The 25,112-nt window shown below is 47.6% G+C and overlaps 1 protein-coding gene across 1 annotated transcript in view; it reads left to right on the plus strand.

The window, feature by feature from the left end:
* The window catches only part of EHHADH (enoyl-CoA hydratase and 3-hydroxyacyl CoA dehydrogenase), a 41,879-nt gene extending 26,183 nt beyond the window's left edge, over positions 1 to 15,696 (plus strand). Inside the window, exons 6-7 of the mRNA XM_038744454.1 lie at positions 429 to 770; positions 13,693 to 15,696. Coding sequence (XP_038600382.1) covers positions 429 to 770; positions 13,693 to 14,954 — 1,604 coding nt within the window. The 3' untranslated portion in view covers positions 14,955 to 15,696. The remainder of the gene's footprint in view (positions 1 to 428; positions 771 to 13,692) is intronic.
* Positions 15,697 to 25,112: the final 9,416 nt, after the last annotated feature.

Below are 25,112 nucleotides of genomic sequence, written 5' to 3' on the forward strand. Positions count from 1 at the left end.
TAAGCCCTTATCAGTCGTACTTATCGAGCACTTTCTGTGTGCAGAATAATGTACTCAGTGCTTGGGAGGGTACAGAGTTTGGTAGACACATTCCCGGCCCACGGCGAGGTTACAGTCTCGAGGGGGAGATCTGCCAAATACCAGGGTAGATAAATGATAATCAGATGGAGCAGTCATTGTTCCACCCAATGTTCATAATCTAAGACTTAGGAAGAAGTGTTTTATCGCCGTTTTACAGGTGAGGAAATTGAGGCACAGAGAGGCGGTGACTGGTCCAAGGTCACGCACCGTGGGCGAGTGGCAGAGATGGGACAAGAACCTGGGTCTCCTGATTTCCAGTCCGCCGTTCTTTCCGCGGTTTCTCTCTCTTACGGCACATCTACCGAGTTGCATTCCGTAGGATCTGATTTTGCCTTTTCCGCTTCCAGGTCAATCCACGGAATCTCGCCGGATCTTTAATAAACAAGTTCCAGAGCTGCCCAACATGGACTCCATCTTCAGCGAAGCCTACCTGAAGATGAAGAAGAAGTTCCCCGGGTGTATTTCCAGAGAAGCCTGCGTCCGAGCGGTCCAGGCCTCCGTGCGGTATCCCTATCCCCTGGGGATTGAGAAAGAGAAAGATCTTTTTCTATTTCTTTACGCGTCGGGGCAAGCGAAAGCGCTTCAATATGTCTTCTTTGCTCAGAGACTCACCAGCAAGTGGTCAACCCCCTCTGGAGCATCCTGGAAGAATTCTTCAGCTCAACCCATCCGGTCTGCAGCTGTTATAGGTAAGGATAAAGGAGAGGCTGTATAACTTCTTTCTCTTCTTTCATTTATTTAATTTGCTAAGCGCTTACTATGTGCCAGGCACTGTTCTAAGCAGTGGGGTAGATACAGTCTGGTTAGACACAGTCCCCGTCCCACGTGGGGCTCACGGTCTCAATCCTCGTTTTACAGATGAGGTAACTGAGGCCCAGAGGAGTGAAGTGACCTGCCCAAGGTTCCACAGCAGACAAGTGGTGAAGTCGGGATTAGAACCCAGGTCCTTTGGGCATCCAGGCCCGTGTTCCTTCCACTAGGCCGTGCTACTTCTTCCCCAAGACATGTAAATGGCGAGAAGGCACTGGGTCACAATGGGCCGAATGGATCCGTACCTTCTGGAATCTCCCCAGAATGATTATTGACCACTAATAAGCAAGTCCTAAAATCAAGAGATGAGGTAATCAATCAATCAGTCGTATTTATTGAGCACTTACTGTGTGCAGAGCACTGTACTAAGCACTTGGGAAGTACAAGTTGGCAACATATAGAGACGGTCCCTACCCAACAGCAGGGGAACAGTCTAGAAGGGGGAGACAGAGAACAAAACCAAACATGCTAACAAAATAAAATAAATAGAATGGATATGTACAAGTAAAATAAATAAATAGAGTAATAAATATGTACAAACATGTATACATATATACATATATACAGGTGCTGTGGGGAAGGGAAGGAGGTAAGATGGGGGGATAGAGAGGGGCACGAGGGGGAGAGGAAGGAAGGGGCTCAGTCTGGGAAGGCCTCCTGGAGGAGGTGAGCTCTCAGTAGGGCCTTGAAGGGAGGAAGAGAGCTAGCTTGGAGGATGGGCAGAGGGAGGGCATTCCAGGCCAGGGGGATGACGTGGGCCGGGGGTCGATGGCGGGACAGGCGAGAGCGAGGTACGGTGAGGAGATCAGCGGCGGAGGAGCGGAGGGTGCGGGCTGGGCTGGAGAAGGAGAGAAGGGAGGTGAGGTAGGAGGGGGCGAGGGGATGGACAGCCTGGAAGCCCAGGGTGAGGAGTTTCTGCCTGATGCGCAGATTGATTGGTAGCCACTGGAGATTTTTGAGGAGGGGAGTAACATGCCCAGAGCGTTTCTGGACAAAGACAATCCGGGCAGCGGCATGAAGTGTGGATTGAAGTGGGGAGAGACACGAGGATGGGAGATCAGAGAGAAGGTTGATGCAGTAGTCCAGACGGGATAATTTGTACTTCCCAAGCGCTTAGTACAGTGCTCTGCACATAGTAAGCGCTCAATAAATACTGTTGATGATGATGATGATGAGAGCTTGAACGAGCAGAGTAGCAGTATGGATGGAGAGGAAAGGGCGGATCTTGGCAATGTTGCGGAGCTGAGACCGGCAGGTTTTGGTGACGGTTTGGATGTGAGGGGTGAATGAGAGAGCGGAGTCGAGGATGACACCAAGGTTGCGGGCTTGTGAGACGGGAAGGATGGTAGTGCCGTCAACAGAGATGGGAAAGTCAGGGAGAGGGCAAGGTTTGGGAGGGAAGACAAGGAATTCAGTCTTCGACATGTTGAGCTTTAGGTGGCGGGCAGGCATCCAGATGGAGATGTCCTGAAGGCAGGAGGAGATGCGAGCCTGGAGGGAGGGGGAGAGAGCAGGGGCAGAGATGGAGATCTGGGTGTCATCAGCGTAGAGATGATAGTTGAAGCCGTGGGAGCGAATGAGGTTACCAAGGGAGTGAGTGTAGATCGAGAACAGAAGGGGACCAAGCACTGAACCGAGAGATTTCATGAGATGAGAGGGAATGGGGTCAGAAGCACAGGTGGCCGGAGTAGCACTTGAGAGGAGGGAGGAGAGTTCCTCTGAGGATACTGCTGGGAAGGATGGGAGAGTAGCAGAGAGTGATGAGAGCCGGGGGGTTGGAGAAGGGTGGGGAGTGACTTTGGGGAGGTCGGACCTGATGGATTTAATTTTGTTAATGAAGTAGGAGGCCAGATCGTTGGGGGTGAGGGAAGGAGGAGGGGGAGGAACCGGGGCTCTGAGAAGGAAGTTGAATGTACGGAAGAGCTGGCGGGGGTGATGGGCATGGGTGTCAATAAGGGAGGAGAAATAGTTTTGTCTGGCAGAGGAGAGGGCTGAGTTAAGGCAGGAGAGGATAAACTTGAAGTGAACGAGGTTGGCATGGTATTTATTGAGCGCTTACTGTGTGCAGAGCCCTGGACTAAGCGCTTGGGAAGTACAAGTTGGCAACATATAGAGACGGTCCCTACCCAACAGCGGGGGAGCAGACTTTGCCTGGAAATGAAACCCTAGAGAACCAAAGCCAAAGAGCAGGAGACACATTTGGACCAGCTGTCCTCAGAGGCAGGTTTCATTCACCTTTTGAATTCTCTTTAAAAATGAAAGTTGCCAGCTTGAAGTTTGAGTTCCTGCTCATTCTCCAAGTTCTGTTACTCTCGGTTGGAAACTGGTAATCCTGTATCTGTGTCTCCAGTGAGTATTTGAATTCCTACCCTGCCCAAACATATTCAATCAATCAATCAATTGTATTTATTGAGCGCTTACTGTGTGCAGAGCACTGTACTAAGTGCTTGGGAAGTACAAGTTGGCAACATATAGAGATGGTCCCTACCCGACAATGAGCTCACAGTCTAGAAGGGGGAGACGGACAACTAAACAAAACATGTTAGACAGGTGTAATTATAGCTGTATGCACATCATTGACAAAATAAATAGAATAGTAAATATGTACAAGTAATAGAGAAGCAGCGTGGCTCAGTGGAAAGAGCCTGGGCTTGGGAGTCAGAGGTCATGGGTTCAAATCCCGGCTCCGCCACATCAGCTGTGTGACTTTGGGCAAGTCACTTCACTTCTCTGAGCCTCAGTCACCTCATCTGTAATATGGGGATTAAGACTGTGGGCCCCTCTTGGGACAACCTGATCACCTTGTATCCTCCCCAGTGCTTAGAACAGTGCTTTGCACATAGTAAGCACTTAACAAATACCATCATTTACAGAAACAGCGTGGCTCAGTGGAAAGAGCCCGGGCTTTGGAGTCAGAGGTCATGGGTTCAAATTCCGGCTCCTTCAATTGTCAGTTGTGTGACTTTGGGCAAGTCACTTAACTTCTGCGTGCCTCAGTTACCTCAACTGTAAAATGGGGATTAAGACTGTGAAGCTCCCCATGGGACAACCTGATTATCTTGTATCCTCCCCAGCACTTAGAACAGTGCTTTGCACATAGTAAGCGCTTAATAAATGTCATTATTATTATTATTATTATTATTATCATTTATATCCAGAGAAACAAAGGGGTTAACAACTTCTGATACCTTTAAAGGATTTGTTTTGTAGAAGCACTGAGCATTCCAGTTTCTATTGCAAACTTATGTAATATTTGCAAGCAGCAGTTTAATCAGAGAGGAGCATCGTGACCTTTGAGCCTGTTGTTGGATAGGGACAGTATGTTGCCGATTTGTACTTCCCAAGCGCTTAGTACAGTGCTCTCCACACAGTAGGTGCTCAGTAAATACGATTGAATGAATGAATAGTTGACAGACCAAGAGACTGGGCTCTAATCCTGGCTCTGTCACTTGTCTGCTGCATGACCTTGGGCAAGCCACTTCACTTCTCTGGGCCTCAGTTCCCTCATCTGTAAAATGGGGATCAAGACTGTGAGCCCCGTATGGCACATGGACTGTGTCCAACCTGATGAGCTCATCAGCAGCGTGGCTCAGTGGAAAGAGCCCGGGCTTTGGAGTCAGAGGTCATGGGTTCAAATGCCGGCTCCGCCACTTGTCAGCTGTGTGACTTCGGGCAAGTCACTTCACTTCTCTGGGCCTCAGTGACCTCATCTGTAAAATGGGGATGAAGACTGTGAGCACCCCGTGGGACAACCTCCCCAGCATTTAGAACAGTGCTTTGCACATAGTAAGCGCTTAATAAATGCCATCATTATTATTATTATTATTATCTCTACCCCACCACTTAGTATAGTGCCTGGCAGAAAGTAAGAACTTAACAAATACCGTTTTTTTAAAGAGGAGGAATGGAATGAACAGGAAAGGGAAAATTCATAGATTGGCAGCTCTTTGAAGGCAGAAATGTGTCTATCAACACTGTTGAATTGTACTCCCCCAAATAGTAGATTGCTGTACGCATACTGTAAAGTGTTCAATAATTGATTAAATGCTTTCCATGTGCCACAGCATTGTCCTAAGTGCAGTTCCTGTCCCACATAAAGCTCACAATTTAACAGACAGGGAGACCAGGTATTTGCCCCCTTTTCCAGAGGAGGAAACAGAGGCCCAGAGAGGTTAATTCATTGATTCATTCATTCAGTCAGTCGTATTTATTGAGCGCTTACTGTGTGCAGAGCACTGTACTAAGAGTGTGGAAAGTACAATTCTCCAACAGATACAGTCCCTACCCAACAACGGGCTCACAGCCTAGAAGGGGGAGACAGACAACAAAACGATTAGACAGGTGTCAATACCTTCAAAATAGATACGAAATAGATAAATAGAATTATAGATATTTACGCATAATGTAGTAATAAATATGTACAATTATACGCAAGTGCTGCGGGGAGGGGAAGGGGGTAGGGCGATGGGGAGGGGAGGAGGAGCAGAGGAAAAAGGGGAAGTGACTTGCCTAAGGTCACACAGCAAGCCAGTGGCAGAGCTGGATCGAAAACCCAGGTTTCCTGACTTCCATTCATTCATTCATTCAATCGTATTTATTGAGCGCTTACTGTGTGCAGAGCACTGTACTAAGCGCTTGGGAAGTACAAATTGGCAACATATAGAGACGGTCCCTACCCAACAGTGGGCTCACTTCCAGGCCCTTGTTTGCCTAGCCCAAGCTTCTCCCATCTCCTCTGCCACTGCAAACCTCCTCACCAGGCCTCGTTCTCACCTGTCCCGCCGTCGACCCCCGGCCCCCGTCCTCCCCCTGGCCTGGAATGCCCTGCTCCCTCCGCGCATCCGCCAAGCTAGTTCTCTTCCTCCCTTCAAAGCCCTACTGAGAGCTCACCTCCTCCGAGAGGCCTTCCCACACTGAGCCCCCTCCTTCCTCTCCCCCTCCCCATCCCCCCCCGCCCTACCTCCTTCCCCTCCCCACAGCACCTGTATATATCTGTACACATTTATTACTCTATTTTATTAATGATGTGCATGTAGCTATAATTCATTCAATCAATCAATCAATCAATTGTATTTATTGAGCACTTACTGTGTGCAGAGCACTGTACTAAGCACTTGGGAAGTACAAGCTGGCAACACACAGAGACGGTCCCTACCCAACAGCGGGCTCACTGTCTAGAAGGGGGAGACAGACAACAAAACAAACCATATTAACAAAATAAAATAAATAGAATAAATATATACAAATGAAATAAATAAATAGAGTAATAGATGGCATTTGTTAAGCGCTTACTATATGTGAAGCACTGTTCTAAGCACTGGGTTGGACACCAGGTGATCAGGTTGTCCCACGTGGGGCTCACAGTCCCCATCCCCATTTTACAGACGAGGGAACTGAGGCCCAGAGAAGTGAAATGACTTGAGCAAAGTCACACAGCTGACCAGTGGCGGAGCCGGGATTAGAACCCCTGACCTCTGGCTCCCAAGCCCGGGCTCTTTCCACTGAGCCACGCTGCTTCAGTGGTTAAGGTGTCTGAAAAAAGGCCATTTCTTTTATTTTTAATGGCTTCTGTTGCGTGCTTACTATGGGTCAAGCACTGTTCTAAGCGCTGGGCTGTATCAGGCTGGATACAGCCCACACTTCCAGCACTGAGAACAGTGCTCCAGCGCTTAGAACAGTGCTTTGCACATTCATTCAATCGTATTTATTGAGCGCTTACTGCGTGCAGAGCACTGGACTAAGCGCTTGGGAAGTACAAGTCGGCAACATACAGAGACGGTCCCTACCCAACAACAGGCTCACAGTCTAGAAATAATTCTATTTATTCTGATGGTTTGGGCACCTGTCTACTTGTTTTGTCTCGTTGTCTGTCTCCCACTTCTAGACTGTGAGCCCGTTGTCGGGTAGGGACCGTCTCTATCTGTTGCCGACTTGTACTTCCCAAGGGCTTTGTCCAGCGCTGTGCACAAAATAAGCGCTCAATAAATACGATGGAATGAATGAACGATGAATTCAATTCTCTCTGTGGTGAGGGGCTCAGTGTGGGTTTAGCCCTGATTCCAAGGCTGCTTGGCTCACAGCAGGGGAGTTAGCTGTTGACAGCAGCAACAGCTGGGCTGCAGCAACAACAAAGCAGCAGAAAGACAGGAGCCAAGTGGCCTAGTAGAAAGAGGCATAGGACCCGGGTTCCAATCCTGACTCCGCCACTTGTCTGCTGTGTGACCTTCCACTTCTTTGGGACTCGGTTCCCTCATCTGGAAAACGAGGATAAAGACTGTGAGCCCCACGTGGGACAACCTGATCACCTTGTATCTACCGCAGCGCTTGGGACAGTGCCTGGCACATAGTGAGCACTTAACAAATACCACAGTTATAAACAAACCCTACCACAAGAGATCTATGGCAGTGTCCCGGCCCTACTGAAAGCTCCAGGAGGCCTTCCCACACTGAGCCCCTTCCTTCCTCTCCCCCTCGTCCCCCTCTCCATCCCCCCACCTTACCTCCTTCCCTTCCCCACAACACCTGTATATATGTATATATGTTTGTACACATTTGTTACTCTATTTATTTATTTTACTTGTATAGATCTATTCTGTTTATTTTATTTTGTTAGTATGGTTGGTTTTGTTCTCTGTCTCCCCCTTTTAGACAGTGAGCCCACTGTTGGGTAGGGACTGTCTCTATATGTTGCCAACTTGGACTTCCCAAGCGCTTAGTACAGTGCTCTGCACACAGTAAGCGCTCAATAAATACGATTGATGATGATGATGATGAAGGCCTCCGCTGTAGGAAGAGCTGGGAAAGGCCTTCTGGGAAACCTTACTACAGCTGCTTTTGCCTAGCCTTACACTTCATTATGTCCCCTTTCTTAATTTAGATTATCAATTTAAGTTACCGTCTTCCTCCACCTTGAGACTGTAAGCTCCTTGTGGGCAGGGATTGTCTCTACTGCGTCTGTTACATTATACGCTCTCAAACACTTAGTACAGCGCTCTCCACAGTAAGTGCTTGATAAATACCACTGACTGATAGAAATAGGAAGGAACCATGTATTTTCTGGAAAATGTACTTTCTGAAAGAGGCTGTTATATTTATGGTTCCTTTTTACAAACAGGAAACGGCCCTTTGCCTTCTGGGAAAAGTAGTTTTTTAGTCCAGAATCCTTTTCCCTCTAGTCCCTTTACTCCTCTTCCAAGAAGAACGTCACGTGATCGTTCATAAGATAATTCAGTCCGTCATTCTCCTCATTACCATCATCAGTCACAACGTTTCCTGAGTGCTGGCTAAATGAGAGAAACTGTCAGTTGAAGTAAAGGACATGGGGCCCACTTTACTTCCAATTCAGGCACCAGTAATACTGAAGGTAGACGGAGGAGGATAGCCGTGCCGGAAGGCTTTTTGAAAGAGTTTACCAAATGCCCCGTCGCCGCTGTCAGTTCCTAGACGGTGTGTGCCTGCGTGAATTGGAATACTTTTCAGAGAAGGTAGAGAGTTTATCTAGTTTGAGGTTTAGGGACCATTTTAAGGTGCCTGGCTCCAACCAGTAGCCTGACTCGAGCTGGAGAAGTTACAGAGATGTTAAATTAATGCGAGCTGGTACCGACAGGTCAAATACTTCGACAATCCACGGGATGCATCTTACCCGTCTTCAGTCAGTTGTAAATACTGAAGACTGCATCAGCCTTCTCTCTGATCTCCCATCCTCGTGTCTCTCCCCACTTCAATCCATACTTCATGCTGCTGCCCGGATTGTCTTTGTCCAGAAACGCTCTGGGCATGTTACTCCCCTCCTCAAAAATCTGCAGTGGCTACCAATCAATCTGTGCATCAGGCAGAAACTCCTCACCCTGGGCTTCAAGGCTGTCCATCCCCTCGCCCCCTCCTACCTCCCCTCCCTTCTCTCCTTCTCCAGCCCAGCCCACACCCTCTGCTCCTCTGCCACCGCTAATCTCCTCACCGGGCCTCGCTCTCGCCTGTCCCGCCATCGACCCCCAGCCCACGTCATCCCCCAGGCCTGGAATGGCCTCCTTCTGCCCATCCGCCCAGCTAGCTCTCTTCCTCCCTTCAAAGCCCTACTGAGAGCTCACCTCCTCCAGGAGGCCTTCCCACACTGAGCCCCTTCCTTCCTTTCCCCCTCATCCCCCTCTCCATCCCCCCCGTCTTGCCTCCTTGCCTTCCCCACAGCACCTGTATATATGTATATGTGTTTGTACATATTTATTACTCTATTTATTTATTTATTTTACTTGTACATATCTATTCTATTTATTTTATTTTGTTAATATGTTTGGTTTTGTTCTCTGTCTCCCCCTTCCAGACTGTGAGCCCACTGTTGGGTAGGGACTGTCTCTATATGTTGCCAACTTGTACTTCCCAAGCGCTTAGTACAGTGCTCTGCACACAGTAAGCGCTCAATAAATACGATTGATTGATTGATTGATTGAAGACCCAGTAAGACTTAGAGCTTACTGGGTGCGTAGCACTGAACTTAATGCCTGGGAGAGTACATTGCAAAAGGGTTTGTTGGCAAGTTCCCTGCCCACAACAAGCTCACAGGCTGGAGTGGAGAAGCAGCGTGGCTCAGTGGAAAGAGCCCGGGCTTTGGAGTCAGAGGTCACGGGGTCAAATCCCGGCTCCGCCAATTGTCGGCTGTGTGACTTTGGGCAAGTCACTTCACTTCTCTGGGCCTGTTACCTCATCTGTAAAATGGGGATTAAGACTGTGAGCCCCCGGTGGGACAACCTGATCACCTTGTAACCTCCCCAACGCTTAGAGCAGTGCTTTGCACATAGTAAGCGCTTAATAAATGCCATCATTATTATTATTATTATTAGAGTGAGAGACAGACATTAATATAAATAAATAAATTACAGATCTATACAGATCTGTGGGGCTGAAGTGAATACCGAGTGCCCACAGGGTACAGCTCCAAATAAGAATAGTAATAATGATGTCATTTATTAAGCGCTTCCTATGTGCAAAGCACTGTTCTAAGCACTGGGGAGGTTACAAGGTGACCAGTTTGTCCCACGAGGGGCTCACAGTCTTCATCCCCATTTTCCAGGTGAGGTAACTTGGCTCAGAGAAGAGAAGTGAAGTGACTTGCCCAAAGTCACACAGCTGACAAGTGGCGGAGCCGGGATTTGAACCCATGACTTCTGACTCCAAAGCCCGGGCTCTTTCCACTGAGCCACGCTGCTTCTCTAGACTTCCAACCGCCTAGACGATGCAAAGGGAGAGGAAGTCGGGGAAACAAGGCTTAACCGAAGTCTGTTACCCACCCCGGCTCTCAAAAGCCTTGTTAAAATCCCATCTTCTCCAAGAGGCTTTCCCGGGCTAAGCCCTCATTTTCCCTACTCCCTCTCCCTTCTGCGTTGCCCTTGAATTTGTATCCTTTATTCACCCCACCCTCAGCCCCACAGCTTGGTATATTTGGTGTACATATTCATAGTTTATTTTAATATCTGTCTCCCCTTCTAGGCTGTAAGCCCTTGTGGGCAAGGAACAAGACCACCTCTGTTTTATTGTACCCTCCCAAGTGCTTAGTACAGTGCTTTGCGCATGGGAAGTGCTCAATAAATGTGTTTGATTGAGCAAAACCGTTATGGGATGTTCCCCAGCTACCTAGAAGCATTCTGGCTCTTGATGAGAGCTTCAGTTACTTCCCAGTGCAAGGGTTAGAGGGTACTGAAGGTTCTCATCCTCTCTACTAGTATTTTATTAATCATTTCATCGATTCTCTATGTGTTGCCAACTTGTACTTCCCAAGCGCTTAGTACAGTGCTCTGCACACAGTAAGAGCTCCAGTGGCTACCAATCAATCTGCGCATCAGGCAGAAACTCCTCACCCTGGGCTTCCAGGCTGTCCATCCCCTCGCCCCCTCCTACCTCACCTCCCTTCTCTCCTTCTCCAGCCCAGCCCGCACCCTCCGCTCCTCTGCTGCTAACCTCCTCACTGTGCCTCGTTCTCGCCTGTCCCGCCGTCGACTCCCGGCCCACGTCATCCCCCGGGCCTGGAATGCCCTCCCTCTGCCCCTCCGCCAAGCTAGCTCTCTTCCTCCCTTCAAGGCCCTGCTGAGAGCTCACCTCCTCCAGGAGGCCTTCCCAGACTGAGCCCCTTCCTTCCTCTCCCCCTCGTCCCCCTCTCCATCCCCCCATCTTACCTCCTTCCCTTCCCCACAGCACCTGTATATATGTTTGTACGTATTTATTACTCTATTTATTTATTTATTTATTTTACCTGTACATATCTATTCTATTTATTTTATTTTGTTAGTATGTTTGGTTTTGTTCTCTGTCTCCCCCTTTTAGACTGTGAGCCCACTGTTGGGTAGGGACTGTCTCTATATGTTGCCAATTTGTACTTCCCAAGCGCTTAATACAGTGCTCTGCACATAGTAAGCACTCAATAAATGCGATTGATGATGATGATGATGATTGAATTAATCATTTCATCGATTAATCAATCACTGGTATTTCTCGAGTGCTTACTGTGTGCACAGCACTCTACTAAACACTTGGGAGAGAACAGTATAGTGTAACAATATAATATAAGGAGCTATTCTCCAAGCCCAACAAACTCATGATTGGTGGTATTCAGTCATTGATCCTCCCCATCTCTTTTCTGTTTGGGAGAGAAAAGCAGAGGATTTGGGGACAACCTGTAGCTTGTAAAACAATGCAGTTATCATAGAACAATGCATATTTTTATCCACATCCTGAGACAATGTAAGAGGGCTAGGAGTCACAGCAAGGGAGTGTAAAGAGAAATCAGAAATTCAGCTGAGAGTCATCAGAAAGGAACGTAAAATTATTTTGTTTCCTCTTCTTTGATGGATATTAGGGTCAGTGACGAGAAGAGGGTAGAGAAGGGAATGAAAGGGTGCTAAGAGACGGAGCTGTGAAAAACCACGGGATCTGAACTTAAAAAGCGGCTCCCTGCCTGAAAAAGGGTCGACAACCTCTGATGTACAGTATGTTCATCCGAGCTCAAGACGTAAGCACTGGAACAGGGCCGTCGGTGATGATTTTCATCTTCTGCTCAGTTTTCTGCGGGAAAAATAAACCCTCCATCTGGAAGTGCTTTCATTTTCCCAAGTTGTCATTTAGAATTGGTCAAGATACTACCATAGCATTTCTCTTGTTCAAGTTTCATTTAATAGTTCTCTCCATTGTGCAATGAAAATCTCAACTTCGTAAATACGCTATTATGAACAATGTATTATAATTTTTCTTGTATTCCTGCTGTTGTCCCCACTGATCTACTCAATCAGGCAATAGAATGAAATTTCCGTGCCAAACACGTGCTCTTGTCTGAAATCATCCAGTGGGAACCAACTGTATCGTATTGTACTCTCCCAAGCACTTAGTACAGTGTTCTGCACATAGTAAGCGTACAATATATATCATCGATTGATTGATTGATTAGTTGGTTGGTTGAGAGTCAATGCAGGGCTGCCAGTTGGTGCCTGAATTGTATTGGGAAGGCATGTAGTGCTGACTCCAGAGATTGGAGAATCCAGTAAGCACTCAGAGAAAACTGTTAATCAAGAGGTAAGTCTGAGGTTTCTGTCATAACTATCTTCATCAGCTAACATGTTTCAGCGTCACTCTTATTGAGGTATTGAGCAGTCTGTATCACCAGTCATGGCCTAGTGGAAAGAGCTCGGGCGTGGGAATCAGAGGACATGGGTTCATCCGCCCTTTCCTCTCCATCCAAACCGCTACCCTGCTCGTTCAAGCTCTCATCCTATCCCGTGTGGATTACTGTATCAGCCTCCTCTCTGATCTCCCATCCTCCTGTCTCTCCTCTCTTCCATCCATACTGCATGCCGCTGCCCGGATTGTCTTTGCTCACAAACGCTCTGGGCATGTTACTCCCCTCCTCAAAAATCTCCAGTGGCTACCAATCAACCTACGCATCAGGCGGAAACTCCTCACCCTGGGCTTCAAGGCTGTCCATCACCTCGCCCCCTCCTACCTCACCTCCCTTCTGTCCTTCTCCAGCCCAGCCCGCACCCTCCGCTCCTCTGCCGCTAATCTCCTCACTGGGCCTCGTTCTTGCCTGTCCTGCCATCGACCCCCGGCCCACGTCCTCCCCCTGGCCCGGAATGCCCTCCCTCCGCCCATCCGCCAAACTAGCTCTCTTCCTCCCTTCAAGGCCCTACTGAGAGCTCACCTCCTCCAGGAGGCCTTCCCACACTGAGCCCCCTCCTTCCTCTCCCCCCCCTCCCCCCTCCATCCCCCCACCTTACCTCCTTCCCTTCCCCACAGCACCTGTATATATGTATATATGTTTGTACGTATTTGTTACTCTATTTTACTTGTACATATTTATTCTATTTTATTTTGTTAATATGTTTTGTTTTGTTCTCTGTCTCCCCCTTCTAGACTGTGAGCCCACTGTTGGGTAGGGACTGTCTCTATGTGTTGCCAACTTGTACTTCCCAAGCGCTTAGTACAGTGCTCTGCACACAGTAAGCGCTCAATAAATACGATTGAATGAATGAATGAATAAATCCCGGCTCTGCTACATTCATTCAGTAGTATATATCGAGCGCTTACTGTGTGCAGAGCAGTGTTGGCCGTGTGGCCTTGGGCAAATTAACTTCACTTCTCTGGGCCTCGTTCCCTCCTCTGTAAAATGGGGATTAAGACTGTGAGCCCCACGTTGGGCAGGGACTGTGTCCAACTTGATTGTTTTGTATCTACCCTAGTGATTAGAACGGTGCTGGGCACAAAGTAAGTGCTTAGCAAGTACCGTGACTGTTATTATTACCAGTCTCCCTTTCTTGTCCTCAGGTTTGGGAACAATGGGCCGAGGCATCGTAGTTTCTCTGGCAAGGGCCAATATCCCAGTGATCGCTGTGGAGCAGGACCAGAAACAACTGGAACTGGCTAGGAGAGCGATATCCTTCCTCTTGGAGCTGGAGGCTTCCAAAATGCAGGAAAGCGGCCAGAGCTGGGCCGCCCCGAAGCCCAGGTTCACTATGTCCCTGGAGGAGCTGGGGGAGGTGGATTTAGTTATCGAGGCCGTGTTTGAGGAAATCGGCTTAAAGAAACAGGTTTTCAGCCAACTGTCAGCAATCTGCAAGCCAGAGGCCTTCCTCTGCACCAACACGTCGGCCCTAAACATCGACGAGATCGCTTCCTCCACCCGGCATCCTCACCGGGTCATCGGCACTCACTTCTTCTCCCCGGCCCACGTCATGACCTTGCTGGAGGTCATCCCCGGCCGCCACTCGTCTCCCACCGCTATCGCCACCGTCATGAGCCTAGCCAAAACCATGAAGAAAGTCGGGGTCGTGGTAGGGAACTGCTTTGGATTCGTCGGGAACCGGATGCTGTTTCCGTATATCCAGCAGACCTGTTTCTTGCTGGAAGAGGGCAGTCAGCCGGAGGAGGTAGACCGGGTCCTGGAGGAGTTCGGCTTCAGGATGGGCCCCTTCAGAGTGTCCGACCTGGCCGGGCTCGATGTAGGTTGGAAATCCCGGCAGGGCCAGGGCCTGACTGGGCCCACCCTGGCTCCGGGGACCCCGGCTCGGCAACGGGACGGGAAAAGGTACTGCCCGATCGCCGATGCGCTGTGCGAACAGGGGAGGTTCGGTCAGAAGACCGGCAAAGGCTGGTACCAGTACGACAGACCCATGGGCAGGATTCCCAAGCCAGATCCGTGGCTTTCGAAATTCTTGTCCGACTACCGGAAAGCGCACCGCATCGAAACCCGCCCCGTCAGCCGGGACGAGATCTTGGAGCGCTGCCTGTATGCCCTCATCAACGAAGGCTTCCGCATCTTAGGAGAAGGAATAGCGGCCGGCCCGGAACACATCGACTGCATTTACGTCAATGGCTTCGGGTGGCCAAAGCACACGGGGGGCCCCATGTTTTATGCTTCTACGGTTGGCCTGCCCACCATCCTGGAAAAATTGCAGAAGTACTACAGAAGCAATCCCGATATCCCCCAGCTAGAGCCTAGCCGCCTTCTGAAAAAGCTGGCCGCCCAGGGAAACCCTCCCCTGCACCAGTGGAAGAGCTTGGTGGGGTGGCAGGCCAGTAAACTGTAACTTCACGTAATCCCGCTCTTTCAGTTGCATCTCTAGCTGGTGAAGCTGGCAGGCTGCCTCACAGCGTGAGTTGCATCTTAGAAAAAAACAATGGTTTGAAACAGAAATACAAAGCAAGTTGAATCAAGAAGCGTGACCGTTCCTTCTGCAAGATTTTTATGTGGTGAATCCAGTAATTAAAAGCTTTAAAATGTCCTGAGAATCCTATATGTGTCGAGGGGGAAACTAGTCAGCTAGAAGTTTCTGAAGATTCTGGATCGTTTCGTAAAATACATTTTCAGATCTATGGGAGGGGAGTTTATTACTACAGGTAAGCCAAGTGCTTCTTGGAAAAGTAGCCCTGAGAGCTCTGGGAATGGAAGTAATAGTAGAGAGGCAGCAGAAAACAAATCCACCTAAGCAGTAAAAAGTAATAAATAAATAAGGCACCTTTAAGCTTAGTTTTAGTATCGGTGCAGGCAAATCTCATGATATGGGGCAGACCATAAACCAGATCGCTGTTCTTCTAGTCACTGAAGAGTGGCAGGCCTTACCTTGGAGCAGCAGAGGTGATTTTTCCTTTCAAGCAAAATGACTTGGAGAAATATTCGAAATGGCCTTTGGAATCCAGTTGAGCCTTTAAGAGAAACTTCAGAGATTGATTGGGAAGTTGGAGCTATTTTGTCTATCATCAACTGTATGTTTCCGTTGTAATTTTTTTTCATGCTCAAGCATTAAAAATAAAACTTTTGAGGTGATGGTGGTTAGCCTTTGTTCATTATGATGAGAGGAAGCAATCCTCACATCCTGCTGTGTACAGAACCTGAACTTGCTTGAAATTTGTGGGAGTGGTACGGTAGAGAGAGTGAAACCATCAGACTTGAGCTCTTTAAAAGTCTTCCCCTCACCTCCCCAACTCCCTTCCACCCTTAGATCCACTCACCCTTCTTGTCCATCTCTCAAAAGCAGATCTTCCACTTAATCGCAAAATCTACATCCTCTATCTACCTCTGCCTTCTCATCTTCTAAAAGAACTTGTGCCAATCTATCCGTCATATTTATTGAGCACTTACTTTGGGTAAGTGCTTGTAAGAGTACAGTATAACAGACACATTCCCTGCCCACACAAACTCATGGTTTACAGGGAGAATGAGCCCGGTATGGGCAGGGATTATTTCTATTTGTTGCCGAATTGTACTTTCCAAGCGCTTAGTACAGTGCTCAGCGCTCAGTAAATATGACTGAATGAATGAAATTAAATTTTAGCTATGCACATTAAGTGCTGTGGGGCTGAGGGTGGGGTGAATAAAGAGTGCAATTTCAAGTGCAAGCAGGATGCAGGAGAAAGTGGGAGAAGAGGAAATAAGAGCTCATTTGGAGAAGGCCTCTTGGAGGAAATGTGATCTTAATAAGGCGTTGGAGATGGGGACAGTGGTCGTCTGTTGGTATGAAGGGAAAGGGAGTTCCTGGTCAAGAGGCAGGATGTGGGCGAGGGGTTGGCGGCAAGATAGATGAGAGTGCGATTCAGTGAGTAGGTTGGCATTAGAGGAGTGAAGCGTGGGTTGGGTTGAAGTTAGAAATCAGAGAGGTAACGTAGGAGGGGGCAAGGTGATCGAGTGCTCTGAAGCAATTGGTAAGGAGTTTCTGTTTGTTGTGGAGGTGGATGGGCCAACACTGGAGGCTTTTGAGGAATGGGGAAACATGAGCTTAACGGTTTTGGAGAAAAACAATCCAGGCAGAGTGAATATGGACCGAAGTAGGGAGAGGCAGGAGGCGGTGAGGTCAGCAAGTTGGCTGATGCATAGATAAGGCAGGTTATGATAAGTCCGCAGATTAGCATGGTAGTAGTTTGGATTGATAGGAAAGCTGCTCCTTTTTCTTCCCTTCTTGACCACCATTTTCAACTGCTGCCTCTGGTAGGGCCTTTCCACCTGTCTTCCAACACTCGCCTGTCCCGCCATCGACCCCCGGCCCACGTCCTCCCCCGGGCCTGGAATGCCCTCCCTCTGCCCCTCCGCCAAGCTAGCTCTCTTCCTCCCTTCAAGGCCCTGCTGAGAGCTCACCTCCTCCAGGAGGCCTTCCCACACTGAGCCCCTTCCTTCCTCTCCCCCTCGTCCCCCCTCCATCCCCCCATCTTACCTCCTTCCCTTCCCCACAGCACCTGTATATATGTATATATGGTTGTGCATATTTATTACTCTATTTATTTATTTATTTATTTATTTTACTTGTACATTTCTATCCTATTTATTTTATTTTTTTGGTATGTTTGGTTTTGTTCTCTGCCTCCCCCTTTTAGACTGTGAGCCCACTGTTGGGTAGGGACTGTTTCTATGTGTTGCCAATTTGTACTTCCCAAGCGCTTAGTACAGTGCTCTGCACATAGTAAGCGCTCAATAAATACGATTGATTGATTGATTGATTGATTCCAACACTCCCACACTTCCCCTCTCCCAAATAGAAAACCCCTCTGGGTACCATCCAGCTATTACCCCAACTTCCTCTTCCCAGTCCTGTCAAAACTTCTTGAACAGGTTGTACACACCCATGGCCTCCACTTCCCTCTTCCGACTCCATTCTTCACCCTCTCCTCCTTACTGCATTTTCCAAGTTTCACCAGTGACCTGCCAAAGCCAACAAGACTGTACTCTGCCTTACTCCTCCTCAGCTGCCTTCACTATGAACCATTCCCTTCTCCTTGAAATTCTGCCACAATTCTCTATTTGCTGTCCTCTAACCTTTCTGGCTGATGTTTCTCTCGTTCTCTCTGGCGGGCATATCCTCTGCCTCCCACCCCAAGGTTGTATCCTTTAAGGCTACAATCTACCCGTCATATTTATTGAGCACTTACTTTGGGCACTTACTTTCTGCACCTCTTCTCTTCTCACTTGACTTGTTAGAGAAGCAGCGTGGCTCAGTGGAAAGAGCCTGGGTTTTGGAGTCAGAGGTCAGTTGTCAGCTCTGTGACTTAGGGTAAGTCACTTCACTTCTCTGTGCCTCAGTGACCTCATCTGTAAATGGGGATTAAGACTGTGAGCACCCTGTGGGACAACCTGATCACCTTGTAACCTCCCCAGTGATTAGAACAGTGCTTTGCACATAGTAAGCACTTAATAAATGCCATTATTGTTATTATTATTGTGTCTTCAGACAGCTCATCTGCTCCTCTGGCTTTAAGTCTCACATCTATGGAGATGACTTACAAATCTAGCTCACTAACCCCAACCTCTCACCTCCTCTGCAATTTTGCATTTCCTCTTGCCTCCTGGTCATCTCTTCAGGATGTCTAAAGCTTAAGCACAATATGTCTAATACTAAACTCCTTACCTTCCCTCTTAAATCCTCTCCACCATCTTAACTTTCCCATCACAGTTGACCTTCTCCGTGTCTCAAGCCTATAACCTTGGCATTATCCTGTCTTCCAGGAAGAAGAAAAATCAGCCTGGCCTAGTGGAGTGACTGAGAGTCAGGAGACCTGGTTTCTAATTCCGGCTCTGTCACTCGTCTGGGTTCACTTCAGTGGTTGCCCAAAACTCTCCACATCAAGAAGAAAATCCTGACTGTTGAAATTGAGATACTCCATCAGTTCTCCCCTTATCCACTCCCTTCTCTCAGTACATCCCAACTTGCTTTTTTCATTCTTCTCAAAAGAGATCACTCAGTTTGAGAAAGAGGTGGGTGGCAGGAGAGACACGAACTGGCCTAGAAATCCTTCCTTTTCATTTCCAGTAGACGATGAAAATAAGGTATGCCAATTATGACAACCATAAAAGCCTGAAACAGTGTCACTGTGTGGCATTATTTGTTGTCCGGGAATACAAAAACATTAAAAGCAGGTGTTTAAGAATAATGGAGGAATAATGGAGGGGTACTTTAGAGAGAGAAAAACCTATTAACAACAACTCCCCAGCTATGGAGAGAGTGAGGCTCATATGAGGCAGGGGTTGTGTCCAACCTGATTATCTTAAATCTGCCCCAGAGCTTAGCACAATGCTTGGCACATAGAGAGTCCTTAACAATTGCTAGAGAAAAAGTGGAGACACTAGTAAGTTCTTGCTTGCCATTTGAATCACTGCAGCTGGAGGGACCAAAAATCGATAATTTTGATGCTTTCTATAGACAGAGGAATCGGAAGCTGATCAAAACCAGGAAATCATCAATCGTGTTCCAGGTGTTTCTGAGTCCTTTACTCCCTGGAAACGGCCCCCTCTAAAATCTCCAGTAACCTCCCTTTGCCTAATCAAAAGGGCTCTACTCCATCGTAGTAGTTCTCATCATCCTCCTTCCCCTCCCCACAACACCTGTCTATGTGCTTGTACAGATTTACCACTCTATTTTACTTGTACATATTTACTATTATATTTTGTTAATGATGTGCATCTAGCTTTATTTGCTCTGACAACTTGACACCTGTCCACATGTTATGTTGTCTGTCTCCCCCTTCTAGACTGTGAGCCTGTTGTTGAGTAGGGACCGTCTCTATATGTTGCCGATTTGTACTTCCCAAGCGCTTAGTACAGTGCTCTGCACACAGTAAGTGCTCAATAAAAACGATTGAATGAATGAATGAATGACACATCCACATGTTTTGTTATGTTGTCTGTCTCCCCCTTCTAGACTGTGAGCCTGTTGTTGAGTAGGGACCATCTCTATATGTTGCCGATTTGTACTTCCCAAGCGCTTAGTACAGTGCTCTGCACACAGTAAGTGCTCAATAAATACAGTTGAATGAATGAATGAATGATGTGCATCTAGCTTTATTTGTTCTGACAACTTGACACCTGTCCACGTGTTTTGTTATGTTGTTGTCTGTCTCCCCCTTCTAGACTGTGAGCCTGTTGTTGAGTAGGGACCGTCTCTATATGTTGCCGATTTGTACTTCCCAAGCGCTTAGTACAGTGCTCTGCACACAGTAAGCGCTCAATAAATACAGTTGAATGAATGAATGAATCTCAGTTGCCTTTGACACTGGGGATGACTCCCTTTTCTCTGAAGCATAATCTAACTTTGGCTTCACTGACACCGCCTTTCCTGATTCTGCTCCTAGCCCTCTGGCCTCTCCTACTCTGCCTCCCACCCTCTAACCCTGGGGGTCCTTCAAGGCTCATTTTTAGGTCTTCTATTCCCCATCTACACCCACTTCCTTGGAGAACTCGTTCGCTCCCACAGCTTCAACTACCATCTCTATGTGGAGGATTCCCCAATCTACCTCTCCAGCCTCGGCCTTTCCATCTCTTTCATTCATTCAATCGTATTTATTGAGCGCTTACTGTGTGCAGAGCACTGGACTAAGCGCTTGGGAAGTACAAGTTGGCAACATATAGAGGTGGTCCAGGCCCAGCAACGGGCTCACAGTCTGGAAGGGGGAGACGGACAACAAAACAAAACATGTGGACAGGTGTCAGGTCATCAGAATAAATAAAAATAAAGCTAGATGCACATTATTAACAAATAGAACAGTAAATATGTACAAGTAAAGTAAATAGAGTAATAAATCTGTACAAACATATATACAGGTGCTGTGGGGAGGGGAAGGAGGTAGGGCGGGGGGGATGGGGAGGAGGAGAGAAAAAAGGGGGCTCAGCCTGGGAAGGCCTCCTGGAGGAGGTGAGCTCTCAGTAGGGCTTTGAAGGGAGGAAGAGAGCTAGCTTGGCGGACGTTGGGAGGGAGGGCATTCCAGGCCAGGGGGAGGACGTGGGCCGGGGGTCGACGGCGGGACAGGCGAGAACGAGGCCCAGTGAGGAGGTGAGCGGCGGCAGAGGAGCGGAGGGCGCGGGCTGGGCTGGAGAAGGACAGAAGGGAGGTGAGGTAGGAGGGGGCGAGGGGATGGACAGCCTTGAAGCCCAGGGTGAGGAGTTTTTGCTTGATGCATAGGTTGACTGGCAGCCACTGGAGATTTTTGAGGAGGGGAGTAACGTGCCCAGAGCGTTTCTGCACAAAGATGATCCAGGCAGCAGCGTGAAGTATAGACTGAAGTGGGGAGAGACAGGAGGATGGGAGATCGGAGAGGAGGCTGATGCAGTAATCCATTCGGGTTAGGATGAGAGATTGAACCAGCAAGGTAGCGGTTTGGATGGAGAGGAAAGGGCGGATCTTGGCGATGTTGCGGAGGTGAGACTGGCAGGTTTTGGTGACGGGTTAAATGTGAGGGGTGAATGAGAGAGCGGAGTCGAGGATGACACCAAGGCTGCAGGTTTGTGAGGCAGGAAGGATGGTCTTGGATATCCTGCTGTAACTTCAAACTTATCATGTCCAAAACAGAACGCCTCATCTGTTCACCCAAACCTTGTCCTTCTCCAAACTTTCCCATAACTGTTGACAACACTACTAACCTCCCTGTCTCACTAGCCTCTGACCTTAGTATTATCCTCAACTTATCTTTCTCATTCAAAGTTTCTCATCTTTCTCATCTTTCTCGTTCAGTCTTTCACCAATTCCTGCCGGTTCTTCGTTCACATTTCCAGGATCTGCCTCTTCTCCATCCAAACTGCTACCATGTTGATTCAAGCCCATCCTATCCCTCCTTCACTGCTGCATCGGCCTCTGCTGACCTCCCAGCCTCCTGTCTCTCCCCTCTCGAGTCATTCATTCATTCAGTCGTATTTATTGAGCGCTTACTATGTGCGGAGCACTGTACTAAGCACTTGGAAAGTACAATACAGAAAGAAAGAGGCAATCCCTGCCGACAATGGGCTCACAGTCTGAGGGGGGCGGGGGAAAAGACATCGATACAAGTTAACAGGCATCAATATAAATAAAGAGAATTACAGATGTACACATATACACATAAGTGCTGCAGGGTGGAGGGGGGGAGGAGCAAAAGAAGCAAGTCAGGGTGTGGTGTGACCTTGGGCAAGTCACTTCATTGTGCCTCAGTTACCTCATCTGGAAAATGGGGATGGAGCCCCAGGTAGGGCCACCTGATTGCCCTGGATCTACCCCAGCGCTTATAACAGTGCTTGGCACATAGTGTGGGCTTCAGTTCCCTCATCTGTAAAATGGGGATGAAGATGGTGAGCCCCCCGTGGGACAACCGCATCACCTTGTAACCTCCCCAGCGCTTAGTACAGTGCTTTGCACATATTAAGTGCTTATTAAATGCCATTATTATTGTTATTAGTAGTAAGCCCTTAACAAATTCCATCATTATTATTCAGACAGGACCGCCTGTCACCCATCATCCGGGGAGACGGGTTCGTTCAGTAATCGGCGCGGCGAGAGGGTGTCCATTCTGCTGCTCCGATCATTTTTCTAAAAAAACGGCCCAGTCCATGTCCTCCCTCACTCATAAACCTCCAGTGGCTGTCCATCCATCTCTTCATCAAATAGAAACTCCTTTCCATCAGCTTTTCCCTCACTCATGAACCTCCAGTGGCAATCCATCCTTCATCAAATAGAAACTCCTTTCCATCAGCTTTAAGAACTTGGTCAGTTCTCCTCTTCCTGCTTTATCTCAGTGATCTACTACATCCCATCTTCATTCCTCTCAACCTACTTACTATACCACCATCTTATCTTTCTCACCATTGATCCCTTGCCCACATCCTCCTCCTGGCCTGGAAGTCCCTCCCCATTCGTATCCAAGACTCCCGATCTTCAGTGCTCTACTAAAATATTTCAGATTTCAGAGATCTACCCAGAATAAGCCCTCACTTTCTCCATTCCCCCCACCCCACTGCCTTTGGCATCACCTAGACACTTAAATCTGTACCTTTTTTTTTTAATGGTATTTGTTAAGCACTTACTATGTGCAAAGCACTGTTCTAAGCGCTGCGGGATACAAGGTGATCAGGTTGTCCCACATGGGGCTCACAGTCTTCATCCCCATTTTACAGATGAGGGAACTGAGGCACAGAGAAGTGAAGTGACTACCTTTTAAACACGTGGCTTTTCACCTCATCCCCACCGCACTTATATACCTGTTTGTACAGATGTATTACTCTATTTATTTTACTTGTACATATTTACTATTCTATTTATTTTATTTTGTTAATATGTTTAGTTTTGTTGTCTGTCTCCCCCTTCTAGACTGTGAGCCCGCTGTTGGGTAGGGACCATCTTGTTGCCAACTTGTTGCCAACTTTCCCAAGCACTTAGTACAGTGCTCTACACACAGTAAGTGCTCAATAATTACGATTGAATGAATGAATGTTGTCTGTCTCCCCCTTCTAGACTGTGAGCCCGCTGTTGGGTAGGGACCGTCTCTCTATAATAATAATAATGATGGAGTTTATTAAGCACTTACTATGTGCAAAGCACTGTTCTAAGCGCTGGGGAGGTTACAAGGTGATCAGGTTGTCCCACATAGGGCTCACAGTCTTAATCCCCATTCTACAGATGAGGCAACTGAGGCCCAGAGAAGTGAAGTGACTTGCCCAAAGTTACACAACTGACAAGTGGTGGAGTGGGCATTTGAACCCATGAGCTCTGACTCCAAAGCCCATGCTCTTTCCTCTGAGCCATGCTGCTTTATGTTGCCAACTTGTACTTCCCAAGTGCTTAGTACAGTGCTCTGCACACAGTAAGGGCTCAATAAATATGATTGAATGAATGAATATACCTATCCACCTGTAATTTATTTTAATGTCTGTTTCCCCTTCTAGTCTGTAAGCTCCTTGAGGGCAGGGATTACATCTACTCTATGGTAGGCTCCCAAGACCTCAGTACAGTGGCCTGCACACTTAATAAATTTCATTCACTGAGTGATCGATTGGAGGAATTCAAGTATTCTGAATTTGTAGACGATGTTCCACAAGTCTTACTCGGGATACAGGAAGAAATCTACCAAGCGCTTAGTCCAGTGCTCTGCGCACAGAAAGCGCTCAATAAATACGATTGAATGAATGAATGAATCTATCCTGAACCTATTTTTGCTAATATAAGTGGCGTCTTCCTCTGCCTTTGGCCACCCCGAGAATTACGGAACAAGTGTCCCAGCTTTCAGGAAATTCCATTTCAAAGCTCCAAGTCAGCGGCTGCTCTCTGCAAATATTCCCCCTCAGACAGTCTTCATCCAGGATGAAAAAACGAAAAAAGGCCTCTGTTTGGATTGGTGTCCCCGCAGGACCAAACCCCAAGAGAGAGTCTATTGTTTTATCTCTTTTTCTTGACGCGTCCCTCCTCGTAGCGTCCGGAAAATAAGCAGCTGGGGCCGTGGATAGGATTTTCAAGTCTTGTCAAATAATCCAAGGCACTGCTGTTGCCATGCAGTATTTCCTCCCTGCGTTCCTTTAAATTTATAATAGTCTGTTAGGGTTGGGCAAAATGGCAATGGACACTTGTGGGAATGCCCACACAAATCATTGGATTGTCTTTTCCAAGTGGGTCTGGAAGTGTTTGCTGTATCAGCTCGTGGGTTGCAGGTTCCAGCAAGAACTGGTGATAGAAATTGCACCAAATTACCCGCATCGGTTTTAATGTCTCAAGCAGCAATTTAACCAACCAACCAATCGTATTTATTGAGCGCTTACTGTGTGCAGAGCACTGTACGAAGCGCTTGGGAAGTACAAGTTGGCAACATATAGAGACGGTCCCTACCCAACAGTGGGCTCACAGTCTAAAAGGGGGAGGCAGCAGACAGTCAGTGGGGCTTTCTGAACATAGTGTCATTAATCAGTCAATCAATCATGTTTTCAATCAATCATTTTTATCGACTGAGGGCAGAACACCATACAAAGCTCTTGGGAAAGTGCCAACAATGAGCCAACAACGAGCTTACAGTCTAGAGGGGAAGACAGACATTATTACATTATAATCAGTGAGTGATTGATACAATCACTGAATATTAAATCACAGCTATGTTCCTTCAATTCATTCAGTGGTATTTATTGAGTGCTTACTGTGTGCAAAGCACTGTACTAAATGCTGGAACATGTCCCCGGCGCTTGGAGCGGTGCTTTTGCACATCATCATCATCATCATCAATCGTATTTATTGAGCGCTTACTATGTGCAGAGCACTGTCCTAAGCGCTTGGGAAGTACAAGTTGGCAACATATAGAGACGGTCCCTACCCAACAGTGGGCTCACAGTCTAAAAGGGGGAGACAGAGAACAAAACCAAACATGCTAACAAAATAAAATAAATAGAATAGATATGTACAAGTAAAATACATAAATAGAGTAATAAATATGTGCAAACATATATACATGGTGGGCGCTTGGTGAATGCCATCATCATT

The sequence above is a fragment of the Tachyglossus aculeatus genome, chromosome 1 (assembly GCF_015852505.1).
Source record: "Tachyglossus aculeatus isolate mTacAcu1 chromosome 1, mTacAcu1.pri, whole genome shotgun sequence".
Lineage (NCBI taxonomy): Eukaryota > Metazoa > Chordata > Mammalia > Monotremata > Tachyglossidae > Tachyglossus > Tachyglossus aculeatus.